General features: G+C 48.3%; 1 protein-coding gene across 3 annotated transcripts in view; it reads right to left on the bottom strand.

The window, feature by feature from the left end:
* The window catches only part of EXOC2 (exocyst complex component 2), a 948,514-nt gene that overhangs the window by 97,177 nt on the left and 829,087 nt on the right, over window positions 1-22,250 (bottom strand). For all 3 annotated transcript variants that reach the window (XM_078688027.1, XM_078688028.1, XM_078688025.1), the window contains one exon: window positions 18,023-18,145. In XM_078688027.1, coding sequence (XP_078544153.1) covers window positions 18,023-18,145 — 123 coding nt within the window. The remainder of the gene's footprint in view (window positions 1-18,022; window positions 18,146-22,250) is intronic.

The following is a 22,250-nucleotide window of genomic DNA, read 5'->3' as shown; positions in this document are numbered from 1 at the left end:
GGATGAGAGTGTCTTACAACCCTGGATTCCCTGAACAAAAGGGTTCCCAGGCAAACGTGCCCGAGATCCAAACCATGGTGCCCAACGTGGGCACAAGTCAGTTAAGTTTGTATGCATCTCGGGGGTGACAGGCCTCTGTCAGTAGTCTCTCTCTCTACGGCCTGCATTAGTTCAACAGCCCACCCAGAAATAGGCCCCTCATGCAACCCACCGCCTACCATACAAGTGGGGGGGAGACAGTCATACGTTACCACCCGGAGGGGAGCATACTCGCAGCAGTTCAGAACTCCTCCGCCATCTGGGCTGTGACCTTCGGGAAGAGCGGCAAGCTGTCGACCGAACCAGACACCTCAGTACGGGTGTCAGTGGAGATGGTGTGCCTGTCTGCAGCCGCTACCGCGTCGTGCGCTGCCAAGGCCTCCTCCGTTAGCCGTTGTCGCTGTAACGAAGATGGGTGTCTGCCTGTGAGGGCACCAGAATGGTGCGGCTGCGCTGGTACACCCTGGGAAGAGTGTTGTCCCGGGCTGGGGCCTTTGTCCTGTCGAGTCGGAGGGTTCCCACGGTTTTCGCTCTGGCGATCTTCAAACGGGTCCTGTGAGGCCGGCGGTGATAGGGTGACTTCCATCCATTCTTCTGCCTCCTCTGGCGAATCAAAGAAGTGGGATCTGTTTGCGTGTAGAATTTTGAGCCGTGCAGGGAACAGGAGCGCATATTTCATGTTTCTGTCTCTTAGTTTGCGTTTTACATTCATGAAGGTGGACCTGGCACGCTGTACAGTAGGAGTGAAATCAGGGTAGACCGAGATGTTCTTGTCCTCAAAACGTATCGGCGCCTTCTCCCTAGCTGCCCGCAGGACAGCGTCACGATCCTTGTAGTGAAGGAGGCGTGCGATCAGAGGACGAGGGGGTGCTCCAGGTTTGGGGGGCCGCGGCGGCATCCTGTGTGCCCGTTCCACACTATAGAGGGCAGTGAGATCTTCTTGGCCCACTAACTGCCGCAGCCAGTCTTCCACAAATTGGGTAGGGTTCCTCCCCTCGCTTCTTTCCGGAATACCTAGGATGCGGACGTTGTTGCGACGGGCCCGCCCTTCGGCATCGTCCACCCTATCCCACAGTTGTTTAAGTTGTTTCTCCACACCTTCCAACTTAGTGGAGTGTTCCGTCTGTTGCGGTACAAGGTCATTCAGTGTGATCTTTTGTTCCGCTACCCGTTCTGCCAGTTTGTTGTGGTCAGCCCTTAATAATGATAGTCCCGTCGCCATAGTATCTACACGTGATTCCAAGGCTTCGCGCGTCGCGCGTATCTCGTTTAGGATGAGGTCCAATTTTGCATCCTGGGAGCCCCTTCCGGTCGGTGGGATGATGTCCACATTGGAGGAGGCCAGTGGGTCTTCAGAGCCCGTGGATTGCACGTCCATCGCGGCTCCCTGGCCATGGGTCCTGCCCCTGGGCTTGCCCATGGATCTCGTGTGCAGGGTGACGCAGCAGTGGGTACCTCTGGACGCCGTTGCCTACTCTGGAGACCAACCAATACGCAGTCCACGGCCACCGGGGATACAGGATGTAGTGGTCAAAGAGGGCAGAGCGTATATATGGTCTATGCGCGCTGCGCTGTAGTTGGGGAGCCTGTAAGTCTACTGGGGACAGCAGACAGTCGTCTCCCCTGCTTCCAGGGAGTAGAAGAATAGGGACCGTGTGGCCCAGATGTTGTTAGGCACGACGCGGAATCCTGAACAGGAGCGTGCTGGCCAGCTATGCTGGGAGTATATGGCCAGGCGGTAATGCTCACGTCGCACTTCCACGCAACGGGCCGGTGCGGGTCTTCCGGCTCTCAGTGGCGTGTCCCACCCTGCAATATGTCCGGTCTGAGGGGAGCAACACCTCGGTTCAAGGCCCCGTCTCACCTTCAGGGCGCCGAGGGTACTGCCCGGCTGTGCTGGCAAAATGGCGCCGGAGGCAGTCAATACACCACAGCTCCGGTGCACTCAGAAAGGTCCAGTCAGGGTCGGGCACTCCGGTCCGATGGCCCAGGGAGCGGTAGCACTGCACTTGCAGGCCCAACCAGAGTTGCCGAGGGCAGACGCCGCAAGGACGAAGGGCGAGCCGGCAAACCAATCCGGTGAGGATCCCGCGCGTCCCGCAGGTCTCACAGCAGGGAAGCCGGAAAGTGCGCAGTGTTGGAAGGCAGGCAGCAGGGCCACGGACATGTGAGGATGTCCGTGCGTGCTCCGGAGCCTCCGCTGGAGTCCACAGTCACTTCCGATCAGGGGCCCCGTTTGGACCGCGCTGAAGGTGCAGTGCGAGTCGGGCAGGCCACCCAATTGAGCCCGGGGCTTTGCCTCGTCCCGAAGGCCGCTGCAAGGGCCGGTGACGCAGCGCTCTCGCGCTGCTGGCCGAGCGGAATAACACCTCACCGCTGCTTCCAGCACCCCCCCGGGGCTTCCGGAGTATAAATCAGGTGGGCTGCCGTATGGGGCTGCAGGATAAATTGCTCGTATTTTTGGGCTGTGGACGGAGCTCTGGAACTACGCGTCCACCATCTTCGGCTCCAGGCCACGCCCCCCAAGTGGAACAGATCTTCTTAGCCTTAGAACATCAAGTGGGGGTGTCTCTTCTTGAAGGAACACATAGGACCACATTGATGAACCCACAAAAGGCGGAATTCTCAGAGTTTCATCCGGTGAAAGTGGATGAAATAAAAAGGCTGTTATTGGGAACAAAATCAGGTTCACCTCATGACCCCTACCCAGCCTCAGTGGCACATCTCGCAGCTACTCCCATTTCATACATGCTAACCGAGCTATTCAATGTGATGTTTGAACGTGGAGAATATCCACTATGCTGGAAACAAGTTTCAATAGCTCCCTTGCTTAAAAAGCCAACTCTTGACATCTCTGATCCCAATAGCTACCGGCCCATAGCTAGGCTTCCACTTCCGGCCAAACTCATTGAGAAAGTCATGAATGCTCAGCTTTGTGACTTTCTCAGGTCCTCTCAATGCCTTGATGTAGCTCAACACGGGTTTAGGGAGGGCCACAGTACCGAGACTGCCCTATTAAATCCACGGAAGAAATTAGGAAAGTGATGGATGCAGGAGGACGGGCAATCTTGGTGCTCCTTGACCTTTCCGCGGCCTTCGACACGGTCCATCATAACATCTTGGTGGACCGTCTAGAAGGCTGCGGAATTCGAGGGACAGCCCTGAGCATGCTGAAGTCCTTCCTAACTGACAGGGTTCAGATGGTGGCCCTGGGAGATTTTGAATCAAGACCATTCAAACTCCCAGGAGGGGTTCCTCAGGGCTCTTCCCTGAGTCCCACACTATTTAATATTTATGTCTCCTCTCTCGCCTCGGTGATTCGCTCATTTGGTTTTGAGCTGACATCTTACGCAGATGATACACAAATTGTGGTATCTCTGCTCCCAGGGCGAGAAGAAGGAACAGAGGCAAGGTTTCAGGACTGCATGATTGCAGTGAGTTCATGGATGGCTACTAATTGCCTTAAATTGAATTGCTCAAAAACTGAGGTTCTTCTTTTTGGCAATGACGCTAATCTCTGGACCCCCAACTGGTGGCCTCAAGAAATGGGAGCACCACCCATTCCAGCCACGACAGTAAAAAACCTGGGTGTGCTCATTGATAAGCAACTATCTTTTAAACCACAAGTCAATGCCCTAACATCCTCCATTCACTGGACAATGAAAACTATTAGGAAAATTCTCCCTTTTCTATCTGTCAGCAGCAGGAAAATGGTGGTGACAGCACTTGTGCTGTCCCGCCTTGATTACTGCAATAGCCTCTTTCTGCAAGCTCAGCAAGGGACCCTCAATAAACTGCAGATGCTGCAAAATGCTGCTGCTCGACTGATCACCGGCCTACCCAAATTTGCACCGGTGGTTCAGGAATTGAGGAAATTGCATTGGCTCCCAATACGGAAACGTATTATGTTTAAATCACTATGTATGGTGTTCAAGGCAATGAATGGACTTGGTCCATCCTTCCTTCAACAACATTTCCAATGATACACGCCTGGCACACAGCTAAAATCAGCTAACAAAGGGCTAATTAAGATTGATCGGATCAAGAAAGCTCGATGGGGAGGACGTAGCTTTATCTTTGGAGGCTCCACCATTTGGAACAAACTGCCCTTGCCACTGAAACAAAGCACTAATTTGCTGAGTTTTAGGAAAAACATCAAAACATGGCTCTTTGACCTGTAAAAGAAAAAAAATAAATAACAAAAACAACCTGTTCTATAGTGGAGAAAACATATCGTTTCAGCGCCAGGACACCGCCCGGTAACAGCGCGCTTTATAAATGATATAAATAAATAAATAAATAAACAGTCCAGCCCGAACTGCCAAGCCAGGTCCTGCCTGGACTGGAAACAAGCATCCAAGGACCGGTTTCGGGCTTTAAGCCCTCATCAGCCTGGATAGCTTGATTCCAGTGGCATGGAGAGCATGGGACTCACGTCTGAGCATACCCGTCCCACTCGGGGTGACAAATGCAAAAACAACAGGGTATGAACAGAATGTAGAACAATGTCATACATTCACCCCAGTAGAGAGATCTGGGCCTAAATACATCTTTTTTTGCTCACCATGCCATTCCAGTTTAACCCAGCCATATGCAAATCAGTCTTGACCCTGTGCCCCATGGGAACAGTCCAGCCCGAACTGCCAAGCCAGGTCCTCCCTGGACTGGAAACAAGAATCCAAGGACCGGTTTCGGGCTTTCAGCCCTCATCAGCCTGGATAGCTTGATTCCAGTGGCATGGAGAGCACGGGACTCACGTCTGAGCATACCCGTCCCACTCGGGGTGACAAATACAAAAACAACAGGGGATGGACAGAATGTAGAACAATGTCATACATTCACCCCAGTACAGAGATCTGGGCCTAAATCCATCGTTTTTTTGCTCACCATGCCATTCCAGTTTGAACCCAGCCATATGCAAATCAGTCTTGACCCTGTGCCCCATGGGAACAGTCCAGCCCGAACTGCCAAGCCAGGTCCTCCCTGGACTGGAAACAAGCATCCAAGGACCGGTTTCGGGCTTTCAGCCCTCATCAGCCTGGATAGCTTGATTCCAGTGGCTTGGAGAGCACGGGACTCACGTCTGAGCATACCCGTCCCACTCGGGGTGACAAATGCAAAAACAACAGGGGATGGACAGAATGTAGTACAATGTCATACATTCACCCCAGTACAGAGATCTGGGCCTAAATCCATCGTTTTTTTGCTCACCATGCCATTCCAGTTTGAACCCAGCCATATGCAAATAAGTCTTGACCCTGTGCCCCATGGGAACAGTCCAGCCCTTACTGCCAAGCCAGGTCCTCCCTGGACTGGAAACAAGCATCCAAGGACCGGTTTCGGGCTTTCAGCCCTCATCAGCCTGGATAGCTTGATTCCAGTGGCATGGAGAGCACGGGACTCACGTCTGAGCATACCCGTCCCACTCGGGGTGACAAATGCAAAAACAAGCATTGAAAATGCAATAGGTCTCGCATTAGGAAAGTTTTTTTATTTTTTATTTATGTGTTGGTTTTGAAAATTGCAAAATTAATACCTTTGTCAGGTGGATGTGGTGGTGGATGTGGTGGTGAATGTGGTGGTGAATGCGATGGTGGTGGATGCGATGGTGGTGGATGTGGTGGTGACGCGATGGTGGTGGATGTGGCGGTGGATGTGATGGTGGATGTGATGGTGGATGTGATGGTAGATGCGGTGGATGTGGCGGTGTATGTGGCGGTGGATGTCATGGTGGATGTGATGGTGGATGTGATGGTGGATGCAGTGGATGTGGTGGTGGTGGATGCGGTGGTGGATGTAGTGGTGGTGGATGCGGTGGTGGATGTAGTCGTGGTGGATGCGGTGGTGGATGTAGTGGTGGTGGATGTGGTGGTGGTGGATGTGGCGGTGGATGTGGTGGTGGTGGATGTGGTGGTGGTGGATGTGGCGGTGGATGTAGTGGTGGTGAATGCGGTGGTGGATGTAGTAGTGGTGGATGCGGTGGTGGATGTAGTGGTGGTGGATGTGGTGGTGGTGGATGTGGCGGTGGATGTGGTGGTGGTGGATGTGGTGGTGGTGGATGTGGCGGTGGATGTGGTGGGGGATGTGGTGGTGGTGGATGTGGTGGTGGTGGATGTAGTGGTGGTGGATGTAGTGGTGGTGGATGTAGTGGTGGTGGATTAGGTGGTGGTGGATGCGGTGGTGGATGTAGTGGTGGTGGATGTGGTGGTGGTGGATGTGGTGGTGGATGTGGTGGTGGATGTGGTGGTGGATGTGGTGGTGGATGTGGTGGTGGTGGATGTGGTGGTGGTGGATGTGGTGGTGGTGGATGTGGTGGTGGTGGATGTGGTGGTGGTGGATGTGGCGGTGGATGTGGTGGTGGATGCGGTGGTGGTGGATGCGGTGGTGTAAGTGATGGGGAGATTACTAGTGAGCGCATTCCAATGCTGTTTCCATACGCTTCATGTCCCCAACATTAATACTACAAGGCAGGCAAATAGTAGTTACTTAATGCAAGCATTCTAAGCATTCTGATTAGATGAGTCAAGCTCAGGATGCCAGCAAGATATTGCATCACATTAAAAATGTATCTCACATCTTCCATGATCTGCAGGTTATGAGATTGAATCTCAGTAAGACTTATTTAGGCGTTCATGCTTCTGAGGTTGGGAAATTCAGTACAAATAAAATGATAACAGTAGAACCTGTGATTACATTCACCCCAGTACAGAGATCTGGGCCTAAATCCATCGTTTTTTTGCTCACCATGCCATTCCAGTTTGAACCCAGCCATATGCAAATCCGTCTTGACCCTGTGCCCCATGGGAACAGTCCAGCCCGAACTGCGACATCATGTAGGAACAAGTCGAGCATGGCTCGAAACCTGTCTTTATCAAAGACATCCCTTTGCACAGGAAGTCGGAATCCAAACCTTTCGAAAAAAGCTGAGAAAAAAGCCTGCCAAAAAGAGGCAGAGGGGTAGCTCTTACCGGTTTGGTGCTTAACTGGCCACTTAGGCCTTGTTGGGTGCACCCCTAATCATTCTCCTCCATCTTGTGAGTTGCAGCCTCCCTGTGCCCCAGATTGCAGTGAGCAGAGTCCAAGAAGTGGTAAGGAGGCAGACAAGTGCTGTCTCTTCCCCAAAACAAAAGTTTTTAAAAAACAATTTTCCGTTTCTGTGATTTCGGTCTTTACCTGTGGTTGTTACAGTGTAAAATAGTTTTAACCTGCCTGTTATTGGATATTTTATCACCTGTTTTGTGTTTTAAACTTGTGTTTTTTCCTGCCCATGATTGCTTCTATTTAACATGTTGAATTGTGGGATTTGCAGTCCAAACTCTGTAGTTTTTCCCTCTCAATGCTGATGACTTTCAGTTTTCCTTCCAAATTTCTCCTTTGCTCTGTGCTAAGACCTGTATTTTAAAACAGTGCACCCCAGCCACCATTTTGTGCTCACAAGCCAGTGAAACCAGCCCCCCTGCCCCCCCCCCCCCCCCCAGCAACAGGGATATTCTACATCAGAGTGTACTTCTGTGAGCTGTTTAAACTGTGTTTATTAGGGACTGTGCACTTCGGGTTTTGGCCAGTAGAGGGAGTAAAGTTTTATTCAAACAGTATTGTTAGATTTCAAGTTAGTGAGGCCTTTACCTGCATTAGTCCAAAGTGTGGATTGAGCAGGTCTGTCTCCTAGGAGATTCTGAACAGGAAAAGCAGCTTCCAACTCCCTGGCCAGCAAACCTTGTCTGAGGTCGCTGGGACTTTATATGGTCTGATATTATTTGGTACATGTGTACACTGATTGGTGGTTGTATATGATGTTTATATTGGATTAGGGTTAGTGTCCTCATTGGTTGGGTATTTGAGTGTTCTGATTGGTTTCTGGGTCTGTGATTCAATCAATGTAGGGCTGGGACTAGGGTTAGGATTTCTATTGGAATTAGGGACTAGGGTTTCCTGTGTTATTGGTTGTTGGGACTAGGGCTAGGGTTAGACTTTTAATTGGAAGTAGCGAATATGGCTTCTGGTGTGATTGGTTGCCGGACTGGTTGTGGGACTAGAGTAAGGTTAGGCTTTCTATTGGACATAGGGACAAGGGCTTACTGTGCCATTGGTTGCTTGGACTTGGGGTGGGACTACTGGTAGGGCTAGGGCCTCTATTGTACGTAGAGATTAGGGTTTTTGAACTGATTTGGTGCTTCGACTAGGGCTAAGATTGGCTGTAAGGTCCTGGTCTCCTATTGGTTCTAGATTTTTAGGGCTAGTGTTGTGATTGGATAGTGTCAGGGCTAGGGTTCCCATTGGCTGATGGGGTCACCCGATTACTAGGGCTATAAAAGGCCAGGCTTAGGGCATCTCAGCCCAGGCGTCGAGGCTAAGGGCGGAGAAGACAAGGGCAGTTGCCTGTTTGAGGCTGTTAAGGGCGGAGAGGACAAGGGCAGTTGCCTGTTTGAGCCTGTTAAAGGCGGAGAGGACAAGGGCAGTTGCCTGTTTGAGCCTGTTCGAGACTGACAAGGGCCAGGGCCAGAAATGCTAAACAATATACATACCTCCATTATGCATCTATATCCTTTCAATGTACTTATGGATCTATATATTATCACTAATTTAGCATTTCCAATGCACGTCCCTCTTTCTCAGCCTATACTTCGCTCAATATATCCTCTACATCCACTCTCTCATTTAACCCCAAACCCCATACCACTCCTATGATCCCCAAAATAACCCTTTCTAGACTTCCACCTACTCTACCCCTCCTTGAATCATCTTACACCTCTTTTATTATACCGATGCCCCAAAACAAACCTTTCTAAACTTTTCCCTCTTTTCTACCCCTCCCCAACCCTTCTCAATCCAAATAACTGACTAACATATCCACCACTAAAATTACTTTCATGTTTCACCATACTAATTCAACACTAATCCTGATGGGTTCCAGAGTAGTGTGTTCCTTGCGCTTCAAAACCCCATCAGGGGTAGCAAGCGCTATATAAATACAAACCTCTTTCCCTTCACTACCCTGCCACCTACCCTTCTCTACCCAAATAACTGAATAACATATCCACTACTCAAATTACTTCGTATTTTACTATACTAGTTTTCAACACTAATCCTTTATGAGTTCCGGAGTGGCTTGCTACTCGCCAGAAAAGCGCTTCAACATCCATCAGGGGTAACAAGTGCTATATGAATGCAAACCTTTCTTCCCCTTTTATCCCTCCACTATCCTTCCCACTCCAAATAACTGACTAATATCCACCACTGAAATTACTTTCATATGTCACCATATTAATTCACCACTAATCCTTTATGGGCTTCCTGAATAGCATGTTTCAACACCCCATCAGGGGTAACAAGCGCTATATAAATACAAACCTTTTTTTCCTCTTCTATCCTTCTGCTATCATTCCAAATCCAAATAACTGACTAACCTATCCACCACTTAAAATGTACCTGCATGTTTCACTATACTAATTCAACACTAATCCTCTATGGGTCCCGGAGTAGCTTGCTACCCGCCGAAAAAGCGCTTCGACGCCTCTTCAGGGGTAGTAAGCGCTATATAAATACAATTACAATACTATACAATTACAATAACTGACACTAACAAAGCTGACAACGTCACGTGGAGCTAAATGGAGCCACCTGATGTTGCGCGCAAGGGGAATTGCTCAGCAATAGTTTCTGGATCCAGCCTGACGCCTGGGAAATGCAAAGGTAAGGAATCTGCAGCTAGCAGTCTCTAGCAGATCGCCACAATTAAGCTGACATTTTTTTAAAGCCCAAAAATTACAGGCACACAAGGAACCATGGAGTCTATGTAAGCTATTTCAAAATGTAGTCCCTCCTCCTACTCACAGAGCTTGCCCCCGGTGTGTTAGAACAAGCCCTGTACAACAGAAGAATGCACTGCTATAGCCCAGATCAGGAGGAGGCCCACTACATGCTGTAACTGTCCATACTGGCCCATTGTCATTCTGTATATGATAATCAGCCAGCATAGAGGCTGCCAATGGGTCTATCACAGTCTGTTTTAGGCCAGGGAGGGGCCGCTTTTGACCAAAGATGAGAAGTACGAGCCAGCCCCAACAGGGCTTTCTACAGAACTCTGAGGCTTCTCGCAGAGAAACAGTGCAGCTTTGCTGCAATACACAAAATTAAAGACAAAATGCGCCCATAAAAGGGATCATAATGGGTGTGAGATCCAAGTAATGGACGGTCCATGAAATCTACAGATGGATGGTCACCCTAGCAGTAGGTGCAACAGTAATAATACACTGTTCGATGTCAGCTATGTCTTCCTCAATTATGCCACAGCATGGGCAATACATTTATAACAAGTTCAAGTGGATCTTAGTTTCTTAGTAAGCACAATACAAAGAGTGCAAGGGATTTGACAGCTTTCTCTTGCCCGTAGTGGATAAAGAAATGAGAAGGAAGGAAAAAAACTCACATGAAAAGGGGCGGTGTCCAGCCTCTAGCTTTGCCTATCCACGTCATGCACAGAGAGATGAAGTGGTGCCTTATGTAGCACCAAACAAATGTACTGGCCACCTCCTCCTTCTCCTGGACCCCAGGGACGCCTGGGAGATGTAGTCCCCAACGAAACCACAGTATTCAAGTGTCCCGTGCAGTGGGATGATGGTGCACGTAATATAGCACCAAACACCTTGACAACCACCTTCTCCTAGGCGACTTTTGAGAGACCATCCCCTCCAACAGAGTTCAAGCATTCAACACAGAGCTGGCCTTAGGGAAGATAGTACCCAGGGTGTGGGTGGTCAGAAATTTGGCGCCCTTGCTGATGGTAGTGAATTAAATGTGGCAGAAGGCGATCCCGTTTGTATTCACTGGTCAGTACGTGGAAGATCAGGGACTGGCTCCTAAACACATACATCCCCGGTGCCCCACAGCGCACCTAAATCTCCAATAACTTAGCTGCCTCATGCAGATGAAGGTTTTGTTGATGTGTGTCAACAGAGACCAGGGAGTGAAGAGAGGGCAAGAAAGGGGGCTAAAGGGGTGTTTAAAACATCGCAAATGGGCACATCACTCATCCTGCACTTACATAGGCACTCTGGTCACTCACACAGCTCATCCTTCACTCACATGGGCTCACCACGCACCCTAAACTCACAACACTCAAACAGATTCAACACTCACCCTGAACTCATACCACTCACCCTGCACTCCCTTCTCTCACTCTGCACTCACACAGACACCCTGCTAAGCCTGCATTCACTCTTCTTGCACACATGCACAATAGTCTGCCAGAACTCACAGGGACACACCACTCACCCTGCACTAACTTCTCTCACCATGAGCTCACTATCACAGCTCACCCTTCACTCATGCCGCTCACACTGCACTCACACAGGCACACTGGTCCCCCAGTACACACAGGCACATAACTCACTCTGCATTTACACAGCTCACACCAACCACCCTGCACTCATTACTCTCACTCTGTATGCACTCCTCTCACTCATGTAGCTCGCCCTGCACTCACATCGGCACACCTCCCACCCTTCACTCACAAAACTCACACTCCATTCACTCACACTATTCACTATCATCCAATATTTATATGAGCTCACCTCTTATGCTGGAGACAGAACAAGCATTGGCAAAGCCCATTGTTGTATAACATATGTCTTGCAAGCTAGAGTGCATGCGCAAGCAGCACATGCTCTTTCACAGGCAAGACCTAAAAATTACCCAACTGTCATAAATATACACATTTCTACAAGGCACCTGCAAAATATCTGTCTTTCCTCAAAACTAGGGGCTTCATTTACAAAGAAAATGGTGCTGCGCCACAAGCCATTTTGCTGTGCTGAGCTGCGTCATTATAAAGGCACAGGGTTACGTTGTATTAACACAATGCATCTTAGTGCTTTCCCTTGTGCTTGTGCACAATTGGCTGCCATGTGCCAGTACAGGCACCCTTGCGATGTGGGGATGATTTTTGTTTGTGCAGGAAGGGACCCTTTCTTGCACAAAAACAATAATTGGTGGCATTTTCATCTTGCTATGCGTGCTGCAGAATGCAGCAAGCATAGAAAAATTAAAAAATGAGAAATAAAACTATTTCTCCTCGATGCGCAACTCCTACAACTCCCCTGGGGAGCCGTAGGATTCTGACGCATTCCCAGCTCTACAAAACTTTATAAATCTAGGAATGTGTCAGGTTCCATGGATGTTGCCTGGGAACACCCACAGCAACACCCATGGAACGCCCCTTTCACGCAGAGTAATGTGTGAAAGATGCCCATATTTACAAGGCCATGAAAAGTCACGCAGGGTGACTTTGCATGGTCTTGTGAATAGGAGCAGGCATACTGCACCGCGGTGCGTCACAAACAAATTACGCACTGGTGGAGCAATGGCCTTGTACATTAGGCCCTAGATACCTAGTCAGTCCCATCTGTAACTATGTGGCCGGTGCAAGAGGGGAGAGTGATGGAGAAAGGAGGGAGAACAAAGCTGAGGCTTTGGGGGAGGGTGAGAGACTGAGGATCAGACTGAGGATCAGTCTGAGGCTGTGGGGATAAGCTGGAAGCAAGTGTTTATTTGGAACAGAAAGAGAAAGCAGGCAAATGCTGCAGAAGGGGGAAGCAGGCACAAGAGGTTAAGGATGAAGCAATAGGACAGAGACTGTGAGCTGGGATGGAATAAAGTGGTGACTTAGGTCGATTGTGCATTGCAGGTGGTGACGTAGCACTGGCTCTAGAGTTAATTTTTAATCCTTCACCTGAGCTCCCTTGGCCTGCAGAGGGAGCTGGTGTTTTCATGGTTGCCGAAGCCATGGTGTAGATCAGTGATTGAACCTGTTGGCCTACATGATGGCAGTGCTCTATGGCGGCAGGTACCGCAGTGGAGAACTGTCTGAGGCTAAGTGCACCAGCACCAGCTTCTTTGGCACACATTTCAACAGTAATTAAGCTAAGTGGCTGGGGCTCATGAAAGCACACCAAAGCTTCCGCTCTGCATGGGAACACAGGTGCCAGCATTGAGGTTTTCTGTTCATCTTCTCAGATCAGACACATTCAGTTGCTGTTATTACACATCGCGACCAAAGAGTTGTAAGTGATGCTATAGCATTGGTCCAATAGCCCCCTGGACCTGTCAATGTGGTGGGAAGTCCATTTTAGCAAGCTTCAGTAGTTTAGAGTTTGAATGTTTGACATTTATCACTTGATTTCTAACATCTACACATGACACGGAATTAGGCCAAAAATAACAAAATGAAACTTGTTTATAAACTTTTTGCATAGATGCCCATTCTACTGTGTGACACCTATGGCCATTCCTGGCTTTCCATCCACCTCAATGCTTCATTAGGGAGAGCGTGTTTATTTTTATTTTTTTACATTGTGTTTTAGGTCTGAAAATCGCAAGATGCAAAGTGTTACTGGATATAAAACCGTGTTTGCCAAAGCAGTTAAGCATTTCATAAGATCAATTGGATGCTGTGATATTAATTTTTAAAGAGTAGGTTAGTTTGTTTCCAATATTCTGCACATCACAGCACTATAAAAGTATCTACATTTTTCTAGACTACTATATGGAGTTATGTCATGGGTTGCCATGACATAATTCGTTATCCAGAAGCAGTGCAGTGTTTTTTTAACCCACTCAGTTTTATTCAAAATCGTAGTTTCCATTTCTTTCCTCTCATGCATTTATTGCCAATAATCTTACACAGTTCCTATATGAACCCATTGTGCCTAGGACTTTCACTGAAATCTTAGTAAGTGAACGACAGTGACTCCATGCAGCTAGGGAGTGCACAATTTTCCTGTCGGACTTTGCTTTAGAATTATGAGTTGGTAGCTGGGAGAGCTGACTGAAGCCAAGTCTTGCTTCAGAGGAACCTGTCCTATATCCTGTAGAGATGACCTGTGGGCTGAAGAGTAGACCATGGTGAAGAGACCTAAACATGAGAGACGATCTGAACAGGGAGAGGTGACGATGGGCCTCTAGATGTCAAACCCACTGGAAGAGTTCACAGGTAAAAGGATATTCTAACCACAGTAAACTAAAGTGGCAGTACCGTAGGAAATTCTGATGCCTTGGCAACACAGTCAAAGGCCTCTAGACTTTACCTTGCTGTGTGCCTGGCACACCTGCATTACTTCAAACCTTTACATGATTTTAGACCCCCCTCCAACCCTCTTTTATGCAAGAATATCCTCTTTAATAGCTCTGCAACTGATCTAGCCAGAACTATCAACAACTCCTTGGATAAAGGTCTCTTCTAAAAGAACTCCCTAAAGCAAAGAGGCTTTCAAACAAGGTCTCCTTCTAACTTTCAGACAATAACAAACTGTTTACAGGCAAATAGATTGAAAGCTTAGCGTCAAGACAAATACCTACGTTCATTGAAGAACGTAACCTTCTCTTAGATTACCAAAACAGATTCTGGTATGGCTGTGGCATAAAAGCAGCACTGACTTCCACATGGGTTGATTTAAACACTGGAATGGGTTCAAATGGAGTACCGCACGCCTATTACTTGACCGCTCCCTAGCTTTTGATTCTGTCCATCTCTACAGGTACTTGGAATTGGACACATTTTCTTAAAAAATAACTTTGTATCTGTAGTTAGCTAGATCTCCGCCTTTCAAAATGGCAACGCTGCCCATAATACTTCCTACAAATCAACTTGTCTCCCAGCTCATCGACAACCGCTTGGTGCATTCCTACTCAATGTGGCTCAATATGTTTACATATATACTCAGAACTGTTCAATGTGGCATGCTAACAATAACATTGTTTTTTTAGTGTGTGGTAGTGCATTTACATGCAGTAATATTACCAACTCATTCGCACACAACTGTGGAAGATGGAAAGGTATTTGGGGAATTAAACCTAGGATTTACTAGCTATCTGCCCCAACTTCACGTGTGGTAACCCACAAAGCAGTCCTTAATTCATAAAATCATAAAGGCCGGGCCCAAAGTTTTGCTCAGCAATTTCAAATGTTAGGAGAGCTGAATACCAACACTGTCAAGGCTTGATTCTACTGTGTGTCACTTTCATCTATCGCAAAAACAACAGTTGATGGACAGAATGCAGAACAATGTCATACATTCACCCCAGTACAGAGATCTGGGCCTAAATCCATAGTTTTTTTGCTCACCATGCCATTCCAGTTTGAACCCAGCCAAATGCAAATCAGTCTTGACCCTGTGCCTCATGGGAACAGTCCAGCCCGAACTGCCAAGCCAGATCCTCCCTGGACTGGAAACAAGCATCCAAGGACCGTTTTCGGGCTTTCAGCCCTCATCAGCCTGGATAGCTTGATTCCAGTGGCATGGAGAGCACGGGACTCACGTCTGAGCATACCCGTCCCACTCGGAGTGACAAATGCAAAAACAACAGTTGATGGACAGAATGCAGAACAATGTCATACATTCACCCCAGTACAGAGATCTGGGCTCAAATCCATCGTTTTTTTGCTCAACATGCCATTCCAGTTTGAACACAGCCAAACGCAAATCAACCTTGACCCTGTGCCTCATGGGAACAGTCCAGCCCGAACTGCCAGGCCAGGCCCTCCCTGGACAGGAAACAAGCATCCAAGGACCGGTTTCGGGCTTTCAGCCTGGATAGCTTGATTCCAGTGGAATGGAAAGCATGGGACTCACGTCTGAGCTTACCCGTCCCACTCGGACAAATGACGAGTGGGAAGGGTATGCTCCCGTGCTCTCCACACCACTGGAGTCAAGCTATCCTGGCTGATGACGGCTGATAGCCAGAAACCGGTCCTAGGATGCTTGATTCCGGTCCAGGGAAGACATGGCTTGTCAGTTCGAGCTGGACTGTTCCCATGAGGCACAGGGTTAAGGCTGATTTGCATATGGCCATGTCTGAACTGGGGTGGTGTGTAGTGCAAAAAACGATGGATTTAGGCCCAGATCTCTGTACTGAGGTGAATGTATGACATTGTTCTGCATTCTGTCCATCAACTGTTGTTTTTGCATTTGTCACCCCGAGTGGGAAGGGTATGCTCAGACGTGAGTCCCGTGCTCTCCACACCACTGGAGTCAAGCTATCCTGGCTGATGACGGCTGATAGCCAGAAACCGGTCCTAGGATGCTTGATTCCGGTACAGGGAAGACATGGCTTGGCAGTCCGGTCTGGACTGTTCTCATGAGGCACAGGGTCAAGGCTGATGTGCATATGGCAATGTCTGAACTGGGGTGGTGTGGAGTGCAAAAAAACGATAGATTTAGGCCCAGATCTCTGTACTGGGGTGAATGTATGACATTGTTCTGCATTCTGTCCATCAACTGTTGTTTTTGCATTTGTCACCCAGAGTTGGAAGGGTATGCTCAGACGTGAGTCCCGTGCTCTCCACACCACTGGAGTCAAGCTATCCTAGCTGATGAAGGCTGATAGCCAGAAACCGGTCCTAGGATGCTTGATTCCGGTCCAGGAAAGACATGGCTTGGCAGTTCGGGCTGGACTGTTCCCATGAGGCACAGGGTCAAGGCTGATTTGCATATGGCCATGTCTGAACTGGGGTGGTGTGGAGTGCAAAAAAACGATGGATTTAGGCCCAGATCTCTGTACTGGGGTGAATGTATGACATTGTTCTGCATGCTGTCCATCAACTGTTGTTTTTGCATTTGTCACTTTCATCTATCACCAGTCACTCCCTGCCCCCTTATCTCACTCTTGCAGGTTCTATATAATTTTTGCTTTCTCGTTTTGTAATAATTTTTCCATCTTTATATTTCGGCTTTCCACTTTTCGTATTTTTCTCTCTCTTGTTCTGGAGCAAAGTCTGATGAGGAAAAATTAGTGCAGGACCCCAAAAATTAGTGCAAGTGGGCTCCACCTGCAACCACCAGCTCAAATTAAGCACTGCCAAAGAGCCTAATATTTTCAGACCTGTACCTAAGTAAGGGCAGCTTCACCCATGCACATTTTGCAACATCCAATTGGGTAAACTAAATTGTGCCTTCAGTCGTTTCTGGGGCAGGGGAATATTTCTGGACTTTCAATTAGAAATATTTCACAAGCACATTGTCCTGCACAGAAGAAATCAGGGAATTGGCAAAAAGGGTGTTGCCTTGAAATACCTTTGTGAAAACATGTCTTATGTGCTTTGAAATTCAAATTTATAGAAGCTGTTTTTAATAGTCAGTGCACCGAAAAAGTTTTTCAAAGATCACTATGAGTAGCTTGAGAACAGTGTAAAATCTTTTTACAATATCAAGTTTGTCCAATATGTTTAAATTGCACGGTTTGTCCCTTGTTATTCTCATATTGGCTATGAGGATAGCTCGTACTCCACTTCTGGAAATTCTTGTCCTGCCCCATTGATGGAAGTATTAGCCCCCCCGCCCCCCACCCCCCACCCCTGAAATTTGGCTTCAGTTGTTCCCCTGATTGGAGGCCCACTTTGCATAATTTCTCAATCTCTGTTCTGGTGTGACTCAGTGGCGTAACAATAGCCCCTGCGGTGCAGGAGGGCTTCCGAGATCAAGTCCCCCTCACCCCCAACACTGTGCATGGGCGGGCCTGAGAGCTCCTGACTGGATCCGAAGAGTGCAAGGGCACCCCTCCATGCACTTTTCAAGTTTTGGTGCGCCACTGGTGTGACTCTGCTGTGTGTGGTGTTTGAGCCGGCCAAAAGTAATGTTGGTTTCCTACTGGCCATTGCCTAATACATATCCTGATGTTCAGGAAAAATGGCTCATTGGACCCTCACATCCCAACTATTCGTTGCCATACTACCCGCTTTATATGTTTTTTGCATTTTGATTTTTTATTATAATTCCCACTCCCTAGATTTAGATTTCTGCTTTAGCACACTCTGGTATTATGCCTTTGTAAGGGATATATGATTTAAAGTAAAAAGCTTGTCAATTTCTATCTTTTATAGACTTACAAATGCCTACAAGGCACAAGAAGAATGTATACCGAGCTTATTAGCATTAGAACATTTCTTTAGAATAATTGATACTTAACACATTAAAACACAAATAAATACCTGTAATGCTCCATTTCTGCTAAAGGATGAAACACACTGCATCAGGCGACTTATCTCTTCAGCAACTGCTTCTACAATTCGTGAAAGCACACGGGGAACCAGCTCCTTAGAAATGGTGAATACCTGCAATTTGTCATTTAGCAGAGTTAATGTCTCTAAACAAAAAGGGGCTATTTGTAATCAAATGCAAGCAATTTACTACTACACGTTAAATCACATGACCTCTGTACAGGTTATAAATGTGTTAAAGGAATTCGTTTGGTTTTGAATTTATATTTGAAGCATGATAATTTCCACACAAAATTTATCTGAGAAGAAACAAACTTTCAACCAATCACTCCCCACATATATGAAATTATACCAATGTATGAAACTGAACAGGCAATATTGTTTGGACTAGTATCTATAAAAGTTTCACATAGCAAATGAATGTACACAATCCAACACCATCCCAAAAACGTTCCAAAATAACTGTTATAGGCCAAAAACCGATCATGTAACTTCCAATGTGTTAAGAGAAGCATCACAGCTCAATATCCCCACACTTGCAGTGGAATATCAGACTTCATCACAAATACCTTCATACCCGTGGGTATTATAATGCTTCAACTTTTATAACGCATTGTACTACCATGTTATGTTATGTTATCAGATTTGTATAGCGCATAGCTGCCCCAGCAATGGGGCGTCCCAGCCTAAGCATGCCTTTAACATGTGCGGCTCCGCATCGGTCGCTGGCGTCGTAAGCGCTTAGATGACCTCACGGAGACTACTTAGGCACCACCCATGTGCGCTGACGTCAGTTCTGTACACGACTTTCCACGCCAGGAACACAGAGCAATGCAAGAAACTGACCACTGGTGCCATGAAACTAGGGTACTGAAAGGGATGACCTTAACCCTAGAAATCAGTTCGCAGAACGGGGAGGATGGGTGGGGCGGTAAGGAATCTATCACTAACTAATGTCTCTTACAGATATATCGTTACACAAGTAGTAACTGAAAGAGACACGTTAGTGATAGATTTCTTACCCTAGAATAGATACCCCAGCAATACCAACCCCGGTGGTGGGTCTGCGAACAAGATTACACCAGAAAGTCGCGGAGAACAGAACGACCAAAAAAGCTGTCTCTCCGGACTTGACTGTCAAGGCAATAATGCTTGGTAAACGTGTGCAGAGAGGCCCACGTAGCTGCCTGACAAATGTCCTGCAAGGGAACGCCGCGACCCAAAGCAGTAGTGACTGCCATTGCCCTGGTAGAATGGCCATGCAGCCCCACCGTAGGCTCCTTCTTGGCCAACAAGTAACATGCTTTGATGCACAGAACAACCCACCGAGAGATGGTTTGTTTTTGCACTGCCCGGCCTTTTTTGGCGCCCTCGTAGCCAACAAAGAGCTGGTCATCCACCTGGAACTGTTGTACGGCTTCAGATAGAATGAGAGCACACATTTTGGGTCCAGAAGGTTGAACCTCTCTTTCTCTTTTGAAGGATGTGAAGGCAGAAAGAAGGTGGGCAAAGTGATGGTCTGCCCGATATGGAAGGGTATGATAACCTTTGGCAAGAAAGAAGGATGGGTCCTTAAAACCCCCTTGTCTGGATGAACAGAAAGGAAAGGAGGATTAGAAGAAAGAGCCTGGAGCTCACTCACTCTTCTGGCAGAGGTGATAGCTACCATGAAAGCCGTCTTTAGAGTGAGAAGACGTAAAGGACAGTTATGAAGGGGCTCAAAGGGAGCGCACATCATATAGGTCAAGACAAGATTTAAGTCCCATTGAGGCATTATGAAAGGCACTGGAGGAAACGTGTCTGTAATGCCTTTGAGGAAACGGTTAACAACCGGGGACCTTAAAAGAGAAGTCTGATCTGGAAGCAGTAGAAAAGCAGAGCTGGTCGAAAGATAACCTTTGATAGTGCCCAGAGCAGAGCCCTGCAGGGGCAAAGACAGAAGGAAGAGAAGAAAAATAACTTCTTGCCAAACTCCCCCAGCTTTTTCGATTCCTTATCCGGCGGGGCGGTAGGGGACGCACTTTGGGAAGTGGAGGCCTGAATGACCAGGCTCTCCGGAGTCGGATGATTTGTCAAAAAGGCGGGTGGCGGCACCGGGCACGGCGCCGATCCAGCTCCACGTCCCAATTAGTGTCCCAAGCAGGAGCAAAATTGCCTGGAAACTCAGGCAAGGACGGAGGTGGGACGAACGGAACCCATGGCGGCACCGGGAACGGAGCCGCAGTGGGTGCCGGAGCCGCTGGCAGAGGATCCTGTGGCGCTGGGGCCAGAGCCATCGACGCCGGTGGCAAACAAGGGCCCTCAATAGGGAACGTGGGGCCCGAAGGTGAGCCGGCAGGAGCCCTAGGCCTGAAAAGGCGGTCCATGGCGGCAAGAAACTCTTGCACCTGGGCCGGAGTCGCCGACAGACCCGGATAGGGCGGGTAGGCCGCGGGACTCCCAGGCTCCAATGGAGCCGCAGGGGAAGGACCCCTGGCCCCCTCGTCCGCGTTCGGAGACCGACGGGGGGACGTTGGTGAGCCAAAACGCTTCTTCGACTTTTTCTTGTGACGTCTCTTACCCGATTCCGAGGGTGAAGACTTTGACCCCGAGGAGCGATGATGATGGCTCCGCAGTTGGTCCCTCGAGCGACCCCTGGACCTCGAACGGCGTGGCGACGACTGCCTGGCCTCCAGCAGCTTTCGGGACCACTCCAGCAAAGCCTTCGGAGCCACGGCCAGACAGTCGGCACATGACAGGGAGTCATGGTCGCACTCCAGACAGTAGAGACAGACGCCATGGGGGTCGGCCACTGACATCGTACGGCGACAGGCCCCGCAGGATTTAAACCCAGTCATCCCTACGTGGCACCAGGAGTCAAAGACTCAAAAGAAGAAGAGACAAAAGTCTCAAAAAGTTAGTCAAAAAGTGACTAGGGTACGTGCTCTATTCAGATCTGCGCTTGCTGGCGCGGAAAAAGAAAGAACTGGCGTCAGCGCTCATGGGTGGCGCCTAAGTAGTCTCCGTGATGTCATCTCGGTGCATACGATGCCAGCGACCAATGCGGAGCCGCACAACGCCACCTACCGACGCGCAGGGGTACTGCTGACGAAAAACTTTCAGGATCCAGTCTGACGCCTGGGGATATTCTAAGGTAAGGAATCTATCACTAGCGTGTCTCTTTCAGATACCTTCAACTTAATGGGGACAAAAATAAGGTTCTAGTCTTTGGTAGCTAACAATCTATATGGACCCATTCATGGTGGCCAGAAATGCTTGGACTATGCCCCCGTCCTGCTGCTTCGGCAAATAATCTTGGTGTCCTAGTTAACAATAAACTGTCTTCTGATCTCCAGGTTAATAGAACTGTCTCATCTTGCTTCTGGGTTTTAAGGATCCTCAGTAAGATTATTCCGGGGAGGATGAGCCTTTGCAGCAGCCGCCTCCAAGCTCTGGAACACGCTCCCTATGTAGATGTCCTGTCTTGAGTCACACCTTTCTTTTCGTAAGTCTTTAAAGACCTGGCTTTTTGCCCTGTAACTGTTCTCATAGAGGGTTGATGCTCCCACCACCCTGGCAGTGGAACAGCTTAGCACCTTGATGCCTTTGGGCAATTGTTGGTGCTTTATAAGTTGCTCATTCATTTAATCAGTGGGCATTATCAATTTATTGTGATGTCCTTCGGTCTCAAAAATGCACCTGCCACATTTCAGAGGTTGGTGAATAAAGTCCTAACAGGTCTGGACCTATAGTGCAGCATATCCAGATGATATTGCTGTCTTTAGCTCCACCTAGGAGGATCACCTGGCCCACCTCAAGAATGTTCTGGAGACCCTGCGGATGGCAGGTCTCACTAACAAGGCCACAAAGTGCCAGATAGGGCAGAGTAAGGCTGTATAATGGGGTCACCTGGTAGGTGGAGGCCAAGTTCAGCCAGTGGAGAGCAAAATCCAAACCATCATGGACTGGGTTGGTCCCACTACTCACTCAGGTCAGAGCTTTCTTGGGCCTGACTGGGTACTACAGGAGATTTGTTAAGTGATATGGGTCTAGTACGACTCCTCTTAATGATCCCACCTCCAAGAAAAATCCAAAGAAAGTTCAGTGGGCAGTTAGCTGTCAAAAGGCATTTGATAACCTGAAGCAGGTCATGTGCGCTGTTCCAATTCTGTTAAGTACTGACTTGTCCAAAACCTTCATTGTCCAGACAGATGCATCTAAAATAGGGTTAGAAGCAGTG

This window comes from Lissotriton helveticus, chromosome 4_1 (genome assembly GCF_964261635.1).
Source record: "Lissotriton helveticus chromosome 4_1, aLisHel1.1, whole genome shotgun sequence".
NCBI lineage: Eukaryota > Metazoa > Chordata > Amphibia > Caudata > Salamandridae > Lissotriton > Lissotriton helveticus.
The sequence above is the reverse complement of the archived record's forward strand: the minus strand, read 5'-3'. Positions and strand labels throughout refer to the sequence as shown.